Source organism: Malaya genurostris, chromosome 1 (genome assembly GCF_030247185.1).
Source record: "Malaya genurostris strain Urasoe2022 chromosome 1, Malgen_1.1, whole genome shotgun sequence".
Taxonomy (NCBI): Eukaryota; Metazoa; Arthropoda; class Insecta; order Diptera; family Culicidae; genus Malaya; species Malaya genurostris.
In genome coordinates, this window is record NC_080570.1 from 118,838,053 (window position 1) to 118,860,828 (window position 22,776).

Sequence of the window (22,776 nt, forward strand, 5' to 3'; positions counted from 1 at the left end):
AAGTATCACCTGCATAAAAATAGTAGTGTAATGCTTCGCTCGAATAACGCGCGTTTTAGTTTTCAACTATGCGCGGATTTCGCGCGACTTAGTTTTCGACTACGCTCCGATTTCGCGCGTTTTGATTTTGATTTTTTTTTGTAACAACCCTGTGTTCTATCAAGACACGGAACTCGTCTTTTTCCCATAGCTTGATGAAAACTAGAACTTGCCTGGAACGATCAGCTGTTATTCAAACACTAGTGGATAAATTGTCATGAAATGTGGTATTGGGCCATCTAGAGGTATTTAATATCCTATCACAAATTTAACAGCTGTGACAATCGATCAAGCTGACTCTAAGAAATCGACTTTAGCAGGGTGGCAAGTGAATTGCCGATTTCAATTTCCCGGTTTTTTCTCGGTTTTCCCGGTTTTATTAGATAAAAATTCCCGGTTTTTGGAATAGGCTCGAATCGACCCTGCTTAGTTTTTTTTAAATATTTTTTAATTTAAACTTTAAACAGATATCCCATGTCCAAAAATGATCATTGTAATAGGCCCGCTAATTGAGGATTCAATTACTTTCTAGACATTTCGATGTACAAATAAAAAATATTCATTATAACATGTGCATATAAGAAAAGCACAAAGCCTTTTTCAAGTCATTCAGGGGTTTTGGTTACACGTAACCGATTTCTTCCGAGTGCACATGACTGTTTTTAATTTTTTTGGTATACATGTAATTGAAAATAAATCAATAAGGAACAACAATCCCAAAAACGGATGCTTTGCACTCGGAAAAAAACACAACAACAATCTATGCTTGCAACTTCAACTCATTTTGTACAGAGCTTTTTTCGCTCCTTCCGGAAGTAAAAGTGAAAATCTCAGTTCGGCGGACAAATTATAAACGTCATGATGGCTAAGGATGGCTTTTATCGTATCAAAGAACGTTCTCTACCAACTCTTCACAATATTCAATCATTGCCATCAAAGAGAGACGGATATCATCTCAGCAACAAAACACCGTCATGGTTCATATAACATAGAATGGACATCAGTGCGAAAGCGAATTTCTCTCGTTGGCCTCTCTGAGCATCACGGGTTAGCACGCTGCTGTGGGGTTTCTCTCTGAAGCAACAACCGGTCGCTTATTCTCGTTTTGCGATACGATTCTATACGGGCAATGGATAATTGTGATAGAATCATTTTACTATTGCCGCTTATTCTAACTATGTGCATATAACCTTTGTATAAGTTGTATGCATGAAAATAACTGTGAATGCTCCAGACCAGGGTTGCTAAAATGCACAATATATCGATCTGTTTTTTTCCTAATAGGATTCTAAATGCTCGTAGAGGAATCAGAAAAATAATCAGGAAGTACAAGTTCTTCATGATGTACTCTCCGCTGGTTTTAAACCAGTTTTATTTCCAATAGCTTAACTAATTTATCTTCTATAAGAAATCTTTCTACGATTGATCTGATTCTAGCAAATCAATCAATAACATTCAGGGTTTCAAATTAAGCAATGATTAGTTCAATTAGTTATATATTCTACCAGCTTAGAACTAATCGACTAGAATACTATCGAATGTAAACTTTGAAATTGTTTTGGAAAATATAGATATAGCCGTATATAATTTAAATCATTACTTATTGAATTTCCGAAAGCTCAAACTAATTTTTTTATCGTTTATTTATACCCGGCTTTAACCTAATTTTGGTCGTTCGCCGGCGAAACTAAATTCAATTCACCTTCATCTACATCAATATCAACGTTCTTCTGATCCTACTATGGAATAGTTGAGGACCTTTAAAAGAAAATTAAACATAGATTCACGGAACAAATCAATCCATTTTATAAATTATTTTAAGATTCCTCAGAAACCAGTTTCAATAATTTTATTAAAAATTTTCCCATGTTACCTTGAGATTTTGCCATAAATTTTCCGGGTGTGTTGAATACCTATTCAAAAATTTAATAAAAATCCAACGGAGCTATCATTATGCTGTTATTGAAAACAACTAAAAAAAACACTGATGCTTCCTGTTTGATTTAAAACTGCCTGCAAGCCTCTAAAAATCGTTGGACGAGACATGGGGTGTTGGCCCAATTTCTAATGGACAATAAGTTGGGTATTGTCTCCTACTTTTCAATTGTTGAAAAAAAATCATTATGCTAACAACTGTTACTCATAGGTGAGCTAGTAATATTTTTCCCGGTTTTTCACTAAAATTCCCGACTTTTTCCCGGTTTTTCCCGGTGAAATCAAATTCCCGACTTTTTCCCGGTTTTCCCGGTCACTTGCCACCCTGCTTTAGTCACCTTTCAAGCCCTTCTGAACTCTGAATTCGGGATTTCAGGAGCAACTGCCGGATACGACAAAATAAAACACCTCAGTAGACCATCCAAATTAAGACTATCAGACCTGAACGCTTTTCCTTGTTTCGACGTTCTATCATTCAACGAGATCGGAATATGTCAGAAAAATACTATTGCTCCATTGATTGAGTTTAAAGATCAAATTGCCGTAACTACCTTTACCGACAAAACACACTTTTTTCACTTCGCTCAATTTTGTCGGAGGTTGCACTACTATGAATTTTGATGAAATTAGGCTTTTTAAAATGCTACTATCAAAATTTTCATCAAGTTCGGTAAGTTTATGGTGAAAATTTATAACCTTTCGAGCCGATTGTAGTACTTTCGGGCGCTTTAGACGAAGTTCACCAGTTGCTGTCTACTCAGATGACGATCGTTGTGATTCCGGTGGGAAATGATGAATCCATGTTTCATCCATTGTCACATATCGACGCAAAAAATCCAGTATGTTTCGTTTAAACATGGCCAAATGCTGCTCAGAATCATCAACACGTTCTCGTTTTTTGTCAACAGTGAGCAAACGCGGCACCCACTTTGAACAGAGTTTTCTCATAGTCAAATGCTCATAAATCCAACACGTTTTTTTGATATCTTTACAATGTCAGCTATTCCACGCAGCATCATTTTTCGATCATTCAGAACGATCATTTTGACGTCCACTGCATTTTGCATTATCGGTGTCTCTACGACCACGTTTGAAGTCAGCAAACTAACGTTTTATTGTTGTTTCTGATGGAGCGGAGTATCCATAACACTTTTCAAGCCATTGATTAGCTTGAACGGTATTTTTTCCCATCAAACAAATTTAAACACGACTTTTTTTTGAACAGTTGTTCTGAAAATAACAAAAGTAGCGTCGCTCTTAGCAAAATTACTCACAAACTAATTTAATAGAATATCATGAAATTTTAACAGTTGTCTTTCGAAAGTTAGTATTAACTGAAAAAAGGTGACTGCAATACAACTAGCGCCATCTATGGGTTAAGCTCGGGACTTTTCAGCACATGTGTTATATGGCAATAAAAACGTATTACTACTCCACTAGGAGGATTATGAAGAGGCTTTTTCTGCTAATAAAATTTTACCAGACCCTGTCAGCTTGAAGCGATCTCAATCTTCAGTTCAGCAACGCCATCGCACGGCATCACATTCAACATATCATGTCAACTGTATGAGTGCGCAGAGCTGCTGTTTTGGCGCGCACGAATTTGACATTTCTCTCCCCTACTTCTATGTACGAGATTCGATGCGGACTCGCCTGAGGGCACAATGCACGCAAAAAAGGATGTTGCCAATGATTTGTTCGGGAAATGTGAGAGCTGGATATCTTGTTAATATGATGTCTTTGATTTTACTCTATATTGAGAAAAACTGGTTACATCTTATCTACTCAAAGCATTGTTTATCGGAAACAGCCGTAAGTCTTTTACATCTTTCTATCGGTGAGCATTTTTTTAGATCAACGAGTAATCACTGGGGACCAGATCTGAACTATACGGGGGATGAGGAAGCAATGGGAAGTGTAATTCGCTCAATTTAATCGCTGTAATGTAATTCAAACCACTCAAGTTTTGGTCTCCAAATATCTTACATGAAAAGATTCGTCATTTCACACTTCGGAACCTATCAAAGTCACAGTGTAATGTCCTTTCAAAGGGGGCAACAACCGAGCCGTAAAGTGAACTGTCACACATCCTACATAGTTGACAAACCCCAAATTGACCTCCCTCCCTGCACTATTGGTAAATAATAAAGTCCACGGTTTCAAAGCGACTCACCTCACCACACTCGGCGGCCGGCGAGTTCTCCACGATGTCGTAGATGACGTGCGGGAAGCCATCGGTCCGGAGCAGCGAGAACCCGAACGTTGCATCCTCGCTCTTTCGCAGCACGACCATCAACTCTTCCTCAGCCATAATATGGCCGCCGTGGCCGTCACCGCCACCACCACCGATGACGAACAGCCAGCAGCTAAACGAGCATCGATCGCAGTCGTCGTGGTCACAGCCGTAATCGTCGCTCTTTTAAGTTTTGCGTTGTTTTCTTCTTGCTGCCGTATGTATCAATTTGCTCGACTCTGAACGAAACTCCTCCTTGACCGCTGGGGCGCTGGCTTCGAAAACTCCGTGATATTAATTCGCACACACAGACACACACAATTAAAAACACAGAAAACTTGTTTCCACTATTTTCCGCAAATACTTTTTTTTCAACTTCGACCGATTGACTTCCTGAACAGTAAAACAACTTTTTTTTTTGAGGAAATAACTCTTCTTCGTTTCTTGCTCTACCACTTCCTCTGCCACAAAACACCACAATATTCCGATAATTTTTTTTCACTTGATCACAAATTTGATTCTTCGAGAATTGATTGATTCGATTTTCACCTAGCACATTGCGTTTTCCTTTTCTTCCCTTGGCACTTGGGCTTGGATGGAACGCAGTTCTTTTCTATCGACACCCGGAAAGTTCAGAAAACTCCAAATTTCGACTGCTGTAAGGCAAAACAACGCACCCGGATTTCTTTCACACTTCCCCTGCCATACATAAAACTTTTCACGTACGGCACTTGGAAAGCCTGGAAGTTTATTCTTCAAACACCGAACGGCTGCTGCTGCTGTTTGCCAGGGGGAACGAAGTAAGAGTACAGAAAAAAATGGTAATTCAGGAAGAAAAAATGCACCAAGAAAACCTGATTTTTAGTTGTTTCTGTTATGTCGACACAGGCTGTTGGATGGAACTGACGAGATGCGACTTTTGGTACTTTGCGAGAGTATCGTTCACACACACGCTCCTCGGCGAAGACTGGACTGACGGCGACCAATCCGCGAGTCGATGAGTTCCTCGCGACATTCGAACGGTATGCCGTTTTTAACACCAGTCCACACACACACTCTCACCGAACGCAGAACCGGGCACTCATTTCTCATCACGCTCGCACCAAGTTCGATTGCTGTTTTTTGTTGCGTAAATCAGTGCTGCCGGGTTGACGTATTTTTCAAGATAAATTGCATGTTCAATTCTTGCGTTTTGTCGCCTTTTTCTTCTGTTAACGGTCAATAAGCCATCTGTCAACATCCGCTATGAAGAGGAATTTCTCATCCGGAATTCAACTTCAAAGTGAATATGTTGGCTTCGCTAACAGAAAAAAACGCGTGAATATTTATCCCAGCAATAGGAAAAAAAGCCTATTTCCTATTACTAAAAAGTATGGGCGCTATACCATTAACTAACTACAGCGATAGCCAAATGGATACTGTTTCAGATTCTAATTTCAGCTGTTTTCAAAAAAAGCAGAAAAAACTATAAGGATCAGCCCCATGGGGTTGTTCGAGCTACTGATGTGGAACAAGTTTGTTACGCGGCTTTTTTACGAGGTAACAAAAGACCTCAGTGTATTAAGAACCAGCATCGAACACGCGAACCCGGACTCTGTTTGTCTTGTATACGACGAAATTACATTAATAGCCCAAATATATGCAATTATACCTACGTGCATACTAGCGTAACGGATTTCGATATTTAACCTTATTTGCGCCAAGCTTGTATTCAATTTTTGGATGCATGCAGTTTTTTTTATAGCGTTCAGTTCTCTACCATTCTGCGATTTCGATAATAAATCGAGCTCATCTTATTAAAGTTAGAAATTAATCTTATGCACTTAAAATTTACTCTGAGATTCTTGCACAGCGACCTAACAAAATATTTCATCCGAACTCGCATGACACAAGATCAAAGCAAGCCAAATAAAGCTTCAAACTGTTGTATGGCACTATTTGTCTTGCTGTCTAGCAACAACCCACCTCTAGCATGCTACGGGTAGGACTGAAACGTTAGCTATAATTTCGCTTCTATTTATAAATTCTCGTTGATTTCCCTTTGATATATCGCTTATTCCTCCAAAATCGTCGTCTATGGCGGGCAAATTCGGTATACCGGATATTTTTAGCAGACAAAATAGGACACTGCTCGCTTCTAATCAAAATTTCAAACATTAATAATTGAAAATACGTGGCTTGATACATTCAAATCGAAATATTCCCAATCAAATCGCAGAGCTGTAAGTGCTTAAAACCCGACCACATTTCTACGTGTATTTTATATTCTGCAGGAAATTTTGGTAAACCATCTTTTCATTTTTCAATATGGCAAACATTTGTATTCATTTATTCGGTCTATTAATTTAAAGATTCTGTATCAAATCATTGTTACTTGCTCTATACACTCAATAACTACTGTTTTATCTATAGCTTCACCGAAATAGCTGTCAAGATGTAAGTTGGCTTATAAATATGATTCAGATCTACGGTGAATAAAAAGCGCACGATACGATTTCTAAATGTAATCATTTTTTCCAAACGATTTCCTTTGAAATTCAAATTAAAATTTACTCTGAAATAAGAATTACAACTTCATAAAAGTGGGGACGGGTATAGCATGATGGGTAAGTCGATGCCTTTCACGCAGCCCGCCTGGGTTCGATTCCCAACCCCGCACATAGGGTCAGAAAGTTTTTCTGGCCCGAAGAGGTGAATGACATTAATGCTAAAGCCTTTAAAAAAAAAACTTCATAAAAAAGTTCGACGTGATGAGTTACATAATGAGCGAATACAGCAAAATGCCATGGTAGACGAAAGAGGAAGTCAGCAAAGAGGAACTGTTTCGCGTACTCTCCAAAAGAGTGAACTGGACTTCCTTATAAAAGGATGATAGTTATCTATTCTTTTCAGTATAAATGGAAGTAATCGTAAACTTTCAGTGTAAGTGGAAGTAAACTGGAAACATTTGTAAATGTTATAAATGTAAACCAAATATCATCAAATTCAGATCATTTGACTGCTTTTCTCAACTTGTCAATATGAGTTTCGTCCTCTTTTCAGAACAGTTGATTTCCGGCGCTAATTTCTAAGAAAAAATTTGACATCCCACTATACGTCGAAAAATTCAAATTTCTTCTCAAAGTGGAGAAAAGTTGGTTCAAACTATTCTATAAATAGAGAAATATTTAAATACAAGCAGACCCTGTCAGCTTGGAGCGAAGTCAATCTTCAGTTCAGCAACGCCATCGCACGGCATCACATTCAACATATCATGTCAATTGTATGGGTGCGCAACCCTGCTATTTTGGCGCGCGCGAATTTGATATTTTTCTCCCCTACTTCTATGTATAAGATTCGATGCGGGCTCGCCTGGGGGCGACATGCTCGCAAAAAAGGATGTTGCCAATGATTTGTTCGGGAAATGTGAGAGCTGGATATCTTGTTAATATGATATCTTTGATACAAGACAGCTGAGTCATGACATCAATGCGATGAGATTTTTGTTACACGATCAAAACTATTATCAGCAGAAATGCCAGTTGAAAGCTCCGTACAGATTTCAAGTTATCTTTAAAGCATAATGCACTGAATCGGCTTGGCGACCGCGGCTATTTCAAGTCTATAAATTTTGACGAATGTCTGCGAAAAACGCGATTTTCAAGTCTGCACAACTTGTTTGAAAACCCGGCAGATTTTGCAGACAAATCTGCAGAACTGGCTTATCTGATTGGCATTGTCAATACTGAGATCTCGCGTTTTTTATTACTGATAACGGACATTAAACCATGTCAACATTGTATATGTAAAACGATTCTGGGTGACTCGTTAACGTTAGCCGAGACTCTGTCATAACAGTAATTGAGAAATAATTTTTTTTCTCAAACGGTCCTCTTTCGTTTGAAATCACTCAAAATTATTGGCCATTATCAGAAAACAAAATATTGCGTAAGACCCGCTTTACACGAGATAATATTATTGTCAATACAAGGAGTATTGACAATACTTTTGATGTATGTGTAATGGAAACTTCATTGGATTGACGAAAATATTGTCAAAAAAACAAAACTGCTCAGCAATCCGACAATAATTTCACTCCAGAGAGAAACTGTTAAATATGTACAGTGACCTCTTCTCTAAATATTTTGACATTCTGTTGTAATATTTAAAGTACCAAACGCTTGAATTTTTTGAAAAACTCGGACTCAAGTTATCAAGCCAATTGGATTGATGGAATTGACAATACTTTGGATTGACAATAATATTGTCACGTGTAAGGGCCGCTTCAAATGTGCATCCTTCAAATTTGTACTATAAACAGCAACACTGCCCGCAGATCTGAGCACTTTTTGAACTACGCGAGAGTGAGAGATATGAAAACTCATTTTCCAGTTCGCCTACTTCACTCTCGTACGTGTGTGGGTGCCGATGGAACCTCCTCTTTCGGACAGACAGCAAGAAGACACCTTAAAACTTACATCCAAAGAAAAATAATCACTTTTCACTTCCGAACCTTGCTAATTCACCCTTTCTGCGTGGTGTCGTACCGTATTGTTCCTATTCCATTAACTTGCAACCGACAAGATGATGAATGAAAGGTTTAAATCACTTTTTACAATGAATTCACAAGGAGCACTTTTGAAAACAAAACCTGCCTTGCTCAGTGGCTGGCTGAGTGTGACTTGTATTTTCATCACCCGCAAGCGACTGGATTTTATGCGGATGCTATGAGTGCCGACCACGGATGGAATTGCATGTGCAAGCGGTGGAACTCAAAATTTACTTGCATCTTGCATGGAACTTTTTACACCGTAAATGTGGAATACAAACATCCAAATATCTACTCAGTCTCTTTGACTCACATTATCGAAATGACGGAATGAACAATGAATTCTTAGGCTGTGAACCATTTCGCGGGTTATTTTAACTTTTGGTTGAAATCTGACACTTGCACTATTTTGCACTGGAAATAATTTGACTAAAGAATTGATATTAGAATTTCCTTAGCAAGATTTTTTATTCAGTGTCGGCAAATAACCATCGATCTGTCAAAAATAACCATGCTTTCGAGCAGGGTTATTTCTGACACCATCAAAATAACCGCAAGAGTGTCAGATTTCAACCAAAAGTTAAAATTAACCGCGAAATGGCTCACAGCCCTAATCGATTGCTCGTTTTTGGGTGCTCGATCTACCCGATTGACAGTGACATTGTAAATGTCATTGATATTTCACTCATTTTATGAATGGGTTAGTGTAAAAGTCAGGCGACTTACGCCATTAATTATACTCCAGCTAGAGGAATGGATGAAGCTGACTAAGGTAGGCTTTTTTGTTACTTTCCAGCAAATTTAAACAGTGTATGCTGGAATTCTAATAAGAATTGGTTATTTACTAGTTATGTATACGCGAAACGTTTGAAGATTTAAATTTATGTATTTTGTTATATAAGTTTTTATTCAGAAATAAACTGAAAATCATCACAAAAACGTGCGAAATTGAGAAAGAATAGGAAGAAAACGAATTGACAATTCAGTCCACATCTTCTCACTCAATTCGAATAGATTTCCGAAACAACCGATTAGAGATAAAAATTCATTCGGAATCGGTTGTTGCATTCCAACACCAAATTTATTGAAAATTTAAGTTGGAATTTATGAAAATTTCTCACCGATTCGGAATTCATTCGAATCTTGTAATATGGGAAGTTGTTTCCATTTAGGCCTTCTGAGAGCTCATTTTCAAAACAAAAAGATATACAGGCTCACATATGAGATGTGTCGCAAACCCCTCGTTGCGACGCCCTTACCCAGTAAATCCGAACATCGGACGCATCGTGCAAGAGAGCTTTTGATTGCGTTTCGAGCTTGCATAGTGTATCGGTAGAACAAAAGAGTGAAGATATACCAAAGCAGAGAGCGGATGTCTGATTACTCAGGTGATGAGATATATCGGGGTTGGATTTCCAACCTCGAACATAGGGTCAGAGTTTTTCTGGCCCTAAGAGGCGAATGACCTAAAGGTTAAAGCCTCTATGATCGAAACAAAAGAATGTTTAACACTCTTTCACACCCTATCGGGAAGATGTCGGCTCGAAAATGCTTTGTTTGATATCCCTTCGCTCTGTTTCTCTAGCGATGCATAATGTAAACATAAAGCTTTTTTTTATGTCGACGCGGTTGATGCAAATGGTGCAGAATTGTCCGATGACGGGCCGATTGAAGCGCTACGATCGGCCCTATATCGTGCTCAATCGGTCCGATAATCGGACCGATGATCGGACTTATGCGGGTCTACAAATTTCACTGGGTACATCCAACACCGTGATATTGTCAACCGGATTCCCCTCTTATGGTGAGCCGCTGGGCGTTAAAACGTCATTTTGATATTGGGTAAGACATTTTGTAAAAATTTGCTGGTCATTGCTAAAAGAGGTGTCGAAAATTCTGTATGAATATATTGAACTTATATTGCGATAGTATTAAGCTGTTAATCAGTAATTTGTATTCTACGTGAGCTCCGTTACATGAAATAGTTATTTTGGATCATTATATCTAGTTATATTTGATGTTGCTGAAAGGTAAAATTATAAGTGAATTCATTAACTTAACCTAACCTTAAACTAATTTACTTATAGCGTGGCTGATAGCATTAATATTAAATAGGAAAAGGGACACTAAAACGTAAGTTCTTTTACTTTAATTAATTATATCTGATAAACTATATGCAATATTACTGAAGGAACTATATACTATGTACAGTGATTATGTTTGATTAATGCTTAAATATGTATACAAAGATTTGCTATAGAAATTCGTGTTGTATTGGCAGGAATTTTTTAACGTTCCTTAACGTTTGCTCAACACAATGGCGTAAAATGGAATACACGTTCAAAAAACCGGAAAACTGTCTTTTTTTCTAGTTGCATTCGCAACAATTTAAAAAATTCGTTTTACTCGCGATCGGGGGCTAATAGAACGATGTCAAATGTTAATCGGATAAAAGATCTTAAGTCAAGTGTGAGTTGTAGAGTGTGCAATGATCCGGACAACAGCCGGATGGTGTGCTGTGACGACTGCGGTTTATGGTATCACTTTCAGTGCGTGGGCGTTGATGAAAGCATCGAGGAAGTTGACTGGAACTGTTCAGAATGCGAAGCTAAAAGGACAGCGCACGGCGTTCCTGCAATCATTACGGTACCAGTACAGAGTGACGTAGACGCAAGATCGGATGGCATTCAGTTGCAGAACCAGCAACTCGCCGAGTTTCGGAAAAAGATGGATCCGATGCAAATTCGGTTCGACGAGCAACAACGATCGTATGAAAAGTTACTTCGTGTGAAAGAACGCGAGATTGTTACCGTTGATAAACCGGTCACAATTTCGGCAGGCCCACACACAAAATATTCTTGTTTTTTTTTTGCATAAATTAATTTGAATTGAATTAAAATTTTGTTAGTCAGTTAGTTGTTTGTCAATTATAGATTATTATAGAATAAGGATAGGCCCGTTAGAAAGAATAACCTAGAATCCCACTCCTCACATGTCAACAACGAACGTGGGTGCGCATTTCACCGTTTCTTCATCGCGACACCACTGTATCCGATAGAGCGAGAGGGACAGGAAAAAGAGGGTTAGATGGAGAGAAAAAGTATCGAAGAATTGGAAACCGGGAGTCGGCCGTAAACTGCTGAGGCCTTCGGACGCGGTTCGGTGCACAAGAAAAGGCAAATTTTTTTGATTACCCACGTGCGGTGTGAAATTCGGAAGAGATCCAGCAAGCCAACGCAGAGGAGGACGACGATCGGATTGTCGGTTCAGCAGGTGAAGTCGACAAATAACCGTGTCCGTATTTCGACCGGAGAAGGATCCAGTCTAAAAGCAAAGCATCCTGCTTCCAACGTAGGTGATAATTCGACCATTCAATTACGAGTGGTGCTGGTGGCCGGCGAGCAAGGACAGTGAGGAGTCCATCTTTCGGTTAACGATACAACTGCGAGTGGTGCTGGTGGCCGGCGAGCCCCGTTTCGATATCGTCGTGTCACACGTGTACGGTTTGCGGAAACGGACGTTTAGGAGGCTTGATCCCAGTGAGGTCTGGTTGAGCCTGGCCCCCGCTCACTGATGATTGGGCCGATGAGTTTACCCACTGTATACGAGCACCCGGAATAGAGTCAATCGCTTCCCTTGCAGTGGTATTCGGAGGCGAGAACTGACATATGACCCTGCATGGCTCTATTCATCAGCGAATTCCTTCGGAATATCGCTATCTCGCAGGTATGAGATTATTATAACCCTCTCGCATCCAACTGCATGAGCTCCATCGGTTCCGGTTCGGCCGCATCAAATCCCTATCCCCAATTCCCAATATATGTATGAACCCCTTAATAAATTAGTTAAATGAAGATATTTGCTTGTTATTTTCTTACTATTGAGCCCTCAAGTCTGTTCTGTGTGTCGTTCTGAATTGTGAGCCGTATTAGTTGCGGGGTAAGTAACGGTTGTGAGTCCTCTAGAGCAACAGTGGTAAGCCGACCCTGAGAAAAGAACCACTAGCTAGCCAGCCATTACATTTGGCGATCCGCGTAAAAAAAAAAAAACCAAAAAATATTCTCAGCATTACTGAGAATATTTTTTCCACGTGCTCTGGGAGACTCACGATACCGCCTATTGTGTATCGTGCAGCTTGTCGTGATCTTTTTCTTATTGTTCGATATTATTGGATCAGCAAAGAGTCTGTTTGACTTGTAAACGCGAAAAAACGCAAAAGGCGTCAGTAAATGAAATTTTGTTTGGAACACATCGTTAAGAAACTCCTGTGAAATAGTATAGAACGTTGATATAAGATCGTTGCTTTGTTTCTTTCATTGATTGTTTGGAATTCACTTTCTAGTGTAAATTCGTATTTTAACATGGCAGAAGCTCAACGTACAGTGACGGGGTTACAAGAACATGATTTAGAGACTTATTTTTATGATATAAGAGTTGATCATCTCAATGAAGATGAACTTGATTTCGAACTAGAAATTAGGGAAGTGTTTTTTGGAAAGGATGATACCACAGACTAACAGACATGACAGTATGAGTAAATTCTTTTAAAAATAATTTTTCGTGATGCACTAGTTCCACCTATATTGTACTGCGCGAACTATTTACTATCTGTACACCCCTTGTGTTATGTACAAGTTTTTTTACTAGTTCAGGAATCAGAACAAATTGGCTCAAATGGCACGTTCCCCTTGATATTTGGAGATTTGTGCCTTGCCATCAATTTGTTTTTAGCATCATTTTCCCGATATATAAGAGGGAAGGATTGAAAGGAAATGGTAAGGGTTGGACTAGGAGGATGGGAAAAATTGACGACACAAAAACACATAAAAGCAGAAGTAAATTCTGCACCCCTAAGGGATGCCGAACAATCTGCTGAGGATCACATTTAGTGGAAGCAGAAGTAAATTCTGAACCTCTACGAGGTCCCGAACAGTCCGCTGTTAATAAAACCTCCAACTCCCGAGAGGATTTGAAGATCTTACAAAAGCGACACCATTCTGCACTCCCGGAAGAATGCAGAACGATTCGCAGTATGTACGAGCAGAAGTAAATTCGGCACCCCCTAAAAGATGCCAAACAATCTGCTAAACCCAATTTAAGGTAAATACAGAAGGGATTCATTCACTCCAGGAAGAACGATGAACCCTTCTGACTATAGCTCCTTACCACATTGGGTAAGAAACGAGAGAATATCCTTCAATTTTAGCTCCGCATACACAGACTCAACCATGTATGGAGAACCAAAAACCCGGATACGTAGCTGCGTCAATGCGGGACAGTTACATATCAGATGATATGAAGTACCATAATCGCATTCACACAAATCACACGAATAATACTCAGCACGTTGAATAGTAGCCATGTGATAATTGAGTTTGCAATGTCCAGTCAGAGCTCTGACCAGAATACTGCAATGATGCTTGGAGAAATGCAGTAGACACTTTGACATTTTCAGATTTAAATCTGGTAGAAATGCTTTTGCCTGAGCGCAAGTTTGCAAGCTGCGCCAGTAGCTGGCATGTTTGGATACAGCCCAAGAACGAATCTTGTGCTTTATCCAACTAGTTGAAAGTGGTAAAGCTGGTTCAGGACCAACGAAATCATTCGTTGCACCAGCTCTAGCCAACTCATCAGCCCATTCATTTCCAGTAATACCAGAATGGCCGGGTACCCATAAGAAGTAAACAGCATTTGAAATGCTGAGGTCTTCAATTTGAGTTCGACATGCGATCACTAGATTCGACCGTGAGTCATTCGAACTGAGTGCTTTTAAGGCTGCCTGACTGTCGGAACAAAAATAAATTCGCTTACCACAGATCCTCTGCTGAAGTGCCGATTGTACTCCACACAGAATCGCGTAGATTTCTGCTTGAAACACAGTACAGTATCTACCAAGTGAATGAGACTGCTCCAGCCTCATTTCACGACAGTAGACACCAGCACCAGCACGACCATTCAACAGAGAACCGTCCGTATAACAAACTATGTGTTCATCAAGTTGTCGTTCCAGACAACCAGACAACCATTCCTCACGAAAAGGATAGCTCACATTGAATGTTTTGAAAGGAAAACTGCATGTGAGAGTTAGGTCACTAGGAGCGAGTAAATACTCATCCCACGTAACCATTTGAGACCACAAGCGAGTGTGGCTGGTAGCATAATCTAATGGGTTACTGTTCCAAAGCCCTGTAACCTTAAGACGGTATGCACAAGATAATGCTTCTTGTTTTAGGAACACATGTAGTGGTTTAATGCACAGTAGCGCCTCTAGAGCAGCAGTAGGAGTTGTCGTGAATGCTCCTGTCATCGCCATTAGGACCATCCTTTGGAGATGATTTAGCTTTGACTGAACTGTCGCGACTTCTCCTTTCTGCCACCATACAAGACATCCATATGCTAAAATTGGTCTAACAATAGTTGTGTAGATCCAATTAATATATCTGGGTTTGAGTCCCCATGATTTTCCAAAAGCTCGTCTACATTGGCCGAAAGCCATGCAAGCTCTTTTAATTCTGAAGTCAATGTGAGCAGACCAATTCAGTTTTGAGTCAAGAATAACCCCGACGTATTTAACTTGTTCGACCACAGTGACCTCTGAACCAAAGAACTGCAACGGACGAGCTCCTGTGATTATCCTACGATGAGTGAAAAGCACCATTGATGTTTTGCCCGGATTTACAGATAATCCAACCTGACAACACCATTGTTCAACAGATCGCAGGGCTTGCTGCATTAAATCAAAGAGAGTGTTAATGCTTATACCGGTCATCAATATATGATAATCGTCGGCAAAACCATAAGTCGGAAATCCAAGGTTATTAAGTTTCCTTAACAAACCATCAGCGACAAGGTTCCATAAAAGTGGGGATAGTACACCACCTTGAGGACACCCACAGACACTTAGCTTTCTAATCTCCTTCTTAAGAAACTCCTGTGAAATAGTATAGAACGTTGATATAAGATCGTTGCTTTGTTTCTTTCATTGATTGTTTGGAATTCACTTTCTAGTGTAAATTCGTATTTTAACATGGCAGAAGCTCAACGTACAGTGACGGGGTTACAAGAACATGATTTAGAGACTTATTTTTATGATATAAGAGTTGATCATCTCAATGAAGATGAACTTGATTTCGAACTAGAAATTAGGGAAGTGTTTTTTGGAAAGGATGATACCACAGACTAACAGACATGACAGTATGAGTAAATTCTTTTAAAAATAATTTTTCGTGATGCACTAGTTCCACCTATATTGTACTGCGCGAACTATTTACTATCTGTACACCCCTTGTGTTATGTACAAGTTTTTTTACTAGTTGGTTTCCCCTCGTTTGTCAACACCGATCAGCTGCTTGCAGGGATGCCTGATTTCATCAACATATTTGAGAATGAATCGACACAATAAATTATTGGATTACGTTGATAATACATTTAACTTTTTCGCGAAGATAACCATTTATTTGACTCAACGTTGTTCATAAAGACAATTTTTTATTGTGTTGGTAGTTTTCACCCGAAATTAAGTGGCGGCACACCAGAAGTAAGTAAATATTGTAACAAAACGGGTTCGATTTTGTATTCCGTTGGAGGATGAGAAGTAGGCACAATTATGTATATAGTTTTGGCAATATGTATTAAATCTGTATCCTGCAAGAAATTCGCATGGACGTAAACAAATCAATACAATACAGGTAATTCTGTATGTATGGCAACTCTGTTGGTAAATGAAAAAATAAACACAGTCTAGATGACAGACAGGATGTTTTTGATAGGGTAGCGTGGCGCCATCATGACACATGTGAGTACTGTCCCAAATAAAGGAATATTCGAAATGACCGTTAAAATGATTGAAGAATCTAATTTGAGTGTCCTGTCTGTTAGTCTGTGATGATACGATGTCTAGAAAACGCCGTTCTCTGCGAGAAAGGCTTAAGCAAGAGAAAGAAGAAGATTCACCGAATGCCAGAATACTAAAACGGTCACCGAGTGAAGAAATGAAAGCGTGCGAGAGTAAACTAGCACATATTGTAGGAAGCATTAAACAAGCACCAAAAGAATTACCACCTAGATGCCAGTCATTATTACTGCATCCGGGAAACCGAATTAAATTATTAAAAAACTATGTAGCTTTAGAAGATATAGGCGCCCTAAACAAAATGCAGGAACGTGTGATATTTTACTTGAATAAATATTTTTATGGAAGGTCCGCAACAAGCCAGTTGCATGATCCGGAAATACTAAATTTGCACGAACTATTCGTGGAGCCCAGGAATATTCCTAGAAAATCTACTTCTCTCCCCGAATTTCCTCCAGGAATTATTTCAACAACAGGTTCGGAACCAATATTACCATCTCATCAGAACAGTTCCTTAAAAAATGATCAGGGAATGATAATTGAGTTATTGAGTAAGTTAGGACTGCTTGGTGTAGACAAATCCGACATAACTGACATAAAAAAAGCCGTTGAAAAATTAGAACAGGACATGTATGCCTTGAGAAATCTCAAGCAAACGCAAGCTTCCCCCGAATTACGAGAACCCTCAAATTCGTTTTCACCATATTGCCCGGAGATCACCAGTAATTTACTACCGGGTACCACATACACAGGTACCATCCGTAAAGACTATAATACGGTTACTTCTATACCCACTTCCGTTATCAACATTTCATCGTACAACTCAGTTAGCCGAACCTTAACTACATTAACTTCTTCTTATTCGCCCCCACGTATAGCTTCAACTGTTGATCGCTATCCATGGAATGTAACTACAGCACGGTATCCAACATCCACATATAATCAACCCATTTACACTTCACGAACCTAAACTTCTTCATATATACAAACATCAAGTTCAAATAATTGGATGGATTCTTGGTCGTTTCCTCCGGCCCCATACTCTGTTCCGATGTCTAACCGGTTAAATTACCCAACAACTACGATTTCGAACAACATAGATATGCTATCCACTCCAACCATTCCACTTCAACAGCCCTATGATCGTATACCGCCATCGGTTACTCCGCAGATCACAAGTAACGCCATGCGTGTACTTAGTCATCACCAGTCCTTACCTGTGTCAAGATGGAAGCTTGATAAATATGCAGGCACTGACCAAGGGTTAAAATTAAACGAATTTTTGGTTCTGGTGTCACAGTTAGCATTATCAGAGCATACTACGGAAGCCGAATTATTTGATTCTGCTTTCCATTTATTTACCGGACCTGCTCTCAATTGGTACATGTCTATGCGATCGTCCGGTCGCTTGTTGAATTGGTCTCATCTGGTCAATGAGCTGCGTAAAACATTTGCTCATCCTGAACTCGATTCCCTTGTACGCACTCGAGTCTATCAACGTAGGCAGCAGCGGAATGAAACCTTCCAAGAGTACTATTATGATATGGAAAGTATGTTTCGATCAATGATAGTACCCATGAGCGAGGCTGAAAAGTTAGACATCTTAAAGCGAAACATGAGGATGAACTACAAAAAAGCCCTGTTGTGGAAGCCAATAAGTCACCTTACAGAACTGTTAGAGGCAGGTCATGTGATTGATGCGTCTAACTTTTCATTGTACTCAAAGCTGTTTGGTATTGAAAAATCCACCAACGTGGTTTCGGAAACCAGAAATGGTAAATCCGAAAACAAAGTCAGAAATGCAAGTAAACCCCCTATCAAACAATTAGATCAGAATAATAATTCTTATAAACAAAAAGATAGTAATTACTCAAAGAAAGATAACCAGTTGAATGAGTCCAAAGTTGCCCCGGGACACCATCAAAGTAAGTCATTACTAGTTGGTCAGGAGGACCCCAAAGAAGGCCCCTCTAAGCCGACCCGCACTTTGCAAACGCTTATTAATTCTCATCGCCCACCTAGAAGTTTCGAATGTCTCTACTGTCGACAACCCAATCATGGGTTAGATACGTGTAGATATTATAAAGGTCTCATGTGTCTGATATGTGGTTTCAAAGGATTCGAAACGCAGCATTGTCCATACTGCCAAAAAAACGGCTTGCAGGTGATCGAAAATCGCCGACCGCCACAGCCACCCGCGTAAGAAACTTACCATTGAACTCCCCACTTCCAAAATATTGGGAACCCGTTAAAGAACATGACTATGAACACGAATATCCCGAAATACTTACTATATCTCTTTCCAATCTAAATGACAATAGACCATATGCTAGTATTAAAATATACGGTCAGCCTGCGAAAGGTCTCCTCGATTCGCGTAGCCAGCTCACCCTGATTAGTGAAAGAATGCACGATAAGTTCAACACTGTGAAATTAAAACCCCTATATCATCCGGTTACCGTACGCTCAGCCGGCGGATCGGAACTCAACGTTTTAGGACAATTATTTATCCCTTTCAATTTTCAGGGACAGATCAAAATAGTGCCCACCTTGGTGATAAAAGGGCTAACCGTGGACTGCATTCTTGGTATGGATTTCTGGGTTAAATTTAAAATTTGGCCAACCATATCAGAGTGCATGTGCATATGTGAAGAAGACGGACTTCGCCAGAGAAGCGAAGAAATTATGCTCACAGTAAGCGAAACCGATAAGTTAGAATCAGTAAAGCAAATGTTCTTGGTCGCTAATACCGAGAAGTTAACGACGACCCCCTTAGTAACTCATCACATTGAGATTGCTGACCACTGGAAAGGAAAACCTCCAGTGCGCCAGTACCCCTTCACACTTTCTCCCAAGGTACAGGAAAAAGTGGGAAAGGAATTAGAACGAATGTTGCGAGTCGGAATAATCGAACGAGCTCATTCGGATTGGTCATCAAACGTCGTACCGGTAATCAAACTTACAGGTAAGATCCGTCTCTGCTTAGACGCTCGTAAGATCAACGAGCGAACCATACGTGACGCCTACCCTTTGCCCCATTCAGGACGCATTCTGGGACAAATACCCCGCGCCCAATATTTAAGTACGATTGATTTATCGGAGGCGTTCCTTCAAATTCCTTTGGGTCAAACCTCCCGGAAATATACTGCCTTCAGCGTCCAGGGCAAAGGGATGTTCCAATTCACTAGGCTCCCGTTTGGATTAGTCAATAGTCCTGCCACCCTATCCCGACTTATGGATCAGGTCTTGGGGCATGGTGAATTGGAACCGAACGTCTTCGTATACTTGGATGATATCGTCGTAGTTTCGGAGACGTTCGAGGAGCACATAAGGTTACTCCGCGAGATTGCGAGGCGTCTAGCAGAGGCCAACCTGTCCATCAACCTAGAGAAATCCAAGTTCGGTGTTAGGGAATTGGCATTCCTGGGATACCTGCTTACTACTGAAGGTCTTCGCGCAAACCCCGATAAGATTAAAGCTATCGTGGAATACGAGAGACCAACAACGGTAACCAAATTACGTCGGTTCCTGGGAATGGCTAATTATTATCGCCGATTTATTGATGACTTTAGTGGAACAACTTCCGCCTTGACGGATTTACTTAAGACCAAAACTAAGACCATAGCCTGGAATGACTCCGCTGAGAAAGCCTTTAATAACATTAAAGAGAAATTAATTTCTGCTCCTATCTTGACATGTCCGGATTTTTCCCAAGAATTCGTGGTTCAAACCGATGCCAGTGATGTCGCTGTGGCTGGCGTTTTAACTCAAATTCAAGATGGACACGAAAGAGTTATTGCCTACTTTTCACATAAATTGACAACTCCGCAAAGAAACTATCATGCGTGTGAGAAGGAAGCTTTGGCCGCCCTATTAGCCATCGAGGCATTCCGAGGTTATATAGAAGGCTCGCATTTCACACTGATGACTGACTCATCCGCGTTAACCCATATAATGTCTTCTAAATGGAAAACCGCATCAAGATGTAGTCGATGGTGTCTTTCTCTGCAGCAACATAACATGACTGTCGTACATCGCAAGGGGAAAGATAATATAGTACCTGACGCGTTGTCAAGATCCGTCTCCGCAGCTGCAGTCAGTGATGCATCCGCCTGGTATGAAGGTTGGGTGGAAAAGTTACAGGAAAGCCCTGAAGACTATGTAGATTTTCAAGTTAAAGAGGGAAATCTTTACAAATATGTATCAGTACCAGACTCGCCCCACGATTCTCGCCACGATTGGAAACTCGTCCCCGATCCCGATAAACGACCAGAAATAATCCGCGAGTATCACGATGAATCTATGCATTTAGGAATTGATAAAACACTCTCCCGTATCCGACAGCGTTACTATTGGCCTCGCATGACCGTCGAAGTCCGGGAGCATATACAAAATTGCAGTCTATGTAAGGAAACTAAAGCGCCGAACACAGCTATGACCCCCCCGATGGGCGAACAACGCATAACGACCCATCCATGGCAAATTATTGCACTGGACTTCATCGGTCCTCTACCGAGAAGTCGAAAACAAAACCAGTACATACTTACGGTAGTTGATTTATTTAGTAAATGGATTATGCTAGTACCATTTCGGAAAATCGATAGTGTAGTTTTATGCGTAACGTTGAGGGATCAATGGTTTTTCCGTAACTCCATCCCAGAGATAATAATTACGGATAATGCCACTTGCTTTCTCTCGAAAGAATTCAAAACTCTCCTGCGGCGCTTTGACATTCGGCATTGGCTCAATTCCCGTTACCACTCACAGGCTAATCCCGTTGAACGAGTGAATAGAACGGTTAACGCAGCTATAAGATCGTATGTAAAGAATGATCAAAAGCTGTGGGATAGTAAACTATCTGAAATAGAAACAATATTGAATTCATCAGTACATACTGCAACCCTACTTACCCCTTACTTCACGACACATGGGTATGAAATGTATTGGAAAGGGACCGAACATCAGCAGATTATTGACAATGAAAATAAATCGCCTGATGATCGTGTGTCCCACCAGAAGGAATTATTTAATGAAATTTCGGATCTTGTCCAGCGCAATTTAGCAAAAGCCCACAGGGAGGGACAGAAACGATACAATTTAAGACACCGAACACACGGTAATGTTTTCCTGGTTGGACAATTGGTGTATAAACGCAACATGAAATTGTCAAACGCATTAGAAAATTATAATGCAAAATACGGACCTCAGTATTTGCCAGCCCGAATCAAAAATAAGAAAGGTTCTTCTTCGTATGAGCTGGAAGACCTCGACGGAAAGTCACTGGGAGTGTGGCCGGCCGTTCATCTGAAACCGGGGTGATCCAGCCTTATCTCAATTTGTTTCCAATGATCCTATTGGTATAGTTCCACTTGACGCCGATCTCGAAAAAAAAAATTAAATGTATAAATATTCATCTTTTCGCGATCCGATAGAAGCTGTTGGGTTATGATCAGTCTTAAATGTAGTAACTTTCATTCCGCAACCCGACTCGAAACCTGAAATAGAGAAAAGCATTGTTATCAGCACAAAAACAAGAAAAACATCCCTTTTCAGCAAACACATGATCCTCGAGGCAATAATCAAAGTTCGAAATGGTAAAACATCCTTTCCCGGTGAAGTAAAAAGTGAATTTACTCTTCCCTCTTTTATTCGCAATTATACCACAGCCATCTTATCTTTGTTTTGACAGCCACCGTCAGGTTCGCAGTATGCGCACGGTTGGCCTACCTCTAATTTAACGAAGAATAGCGCTTCACATCTTCAATTCCAAGAGGGTGACCATTATATAAAATTGAATCAATTATCATTGAACGTGATTTCTCTGATTCTTTATTGAAGTAACCGTCAGGCCTGTAGATGAATGAGATAAAAATCAACATCGTGTCAATTGCGGAAGTTAATCTTTTTGATAAGAAAACGTTGATCTTCCCAAGGAATCAGGTATAGAAAGTTTAGTTCGTTGGTGGTATATTTGGCCCTAACGTCTCCTCGAAGTCGTAAACAAAGACTTCAAGGATAATTAGGTTAACATAGGTATAGTTTTTTGAAAGTTAGATGAATGAAAGAGAAACGAATGTATGTTTAAGGGTACCCGAGTGAATGCAGAAAGTTTGACAGTAGAAATAATTAGGTTAGAGTAGTTTTAGATATTTCCGCGTGAATACTGATAGCTTGTCAGGAGTTTAGATT

At 40.0% G+C, this 22,776-nt stretch overlaps 1 protein-coding gene across 9 annotated transcripts in view; it reads right to left on the reverse strand.

The window, feature by feature from the left end:
- Window positions 1-8,858, reverse strand: part of LOC131425588 (PH and SEC7 domain-containing protein) — a 196,275-nt gene extending 187,417 nt beyond the window's left edge. For 2 of the 9 annotated variants that reach the window (XM_058587595.1, XM_058587596.1), the window contains exon 1: window positions 4,148-7,462. In XM_058587595.1, the coding sequence (XP_058443578.1) occupies window positions 4,148-4,285 (138 nt within the window). In that variant the 5' untranslated portion in view covers window positions 4,286-7,462. The other 7 variants (XM_058587593.1, XM_058587591.1, XM_058587590.1 and 4 more) reach the window with 7 other exon arrangements.
- Between the last annotated feature and the right edge of the window lie 13,918 nt (window positions 8,859-22,776).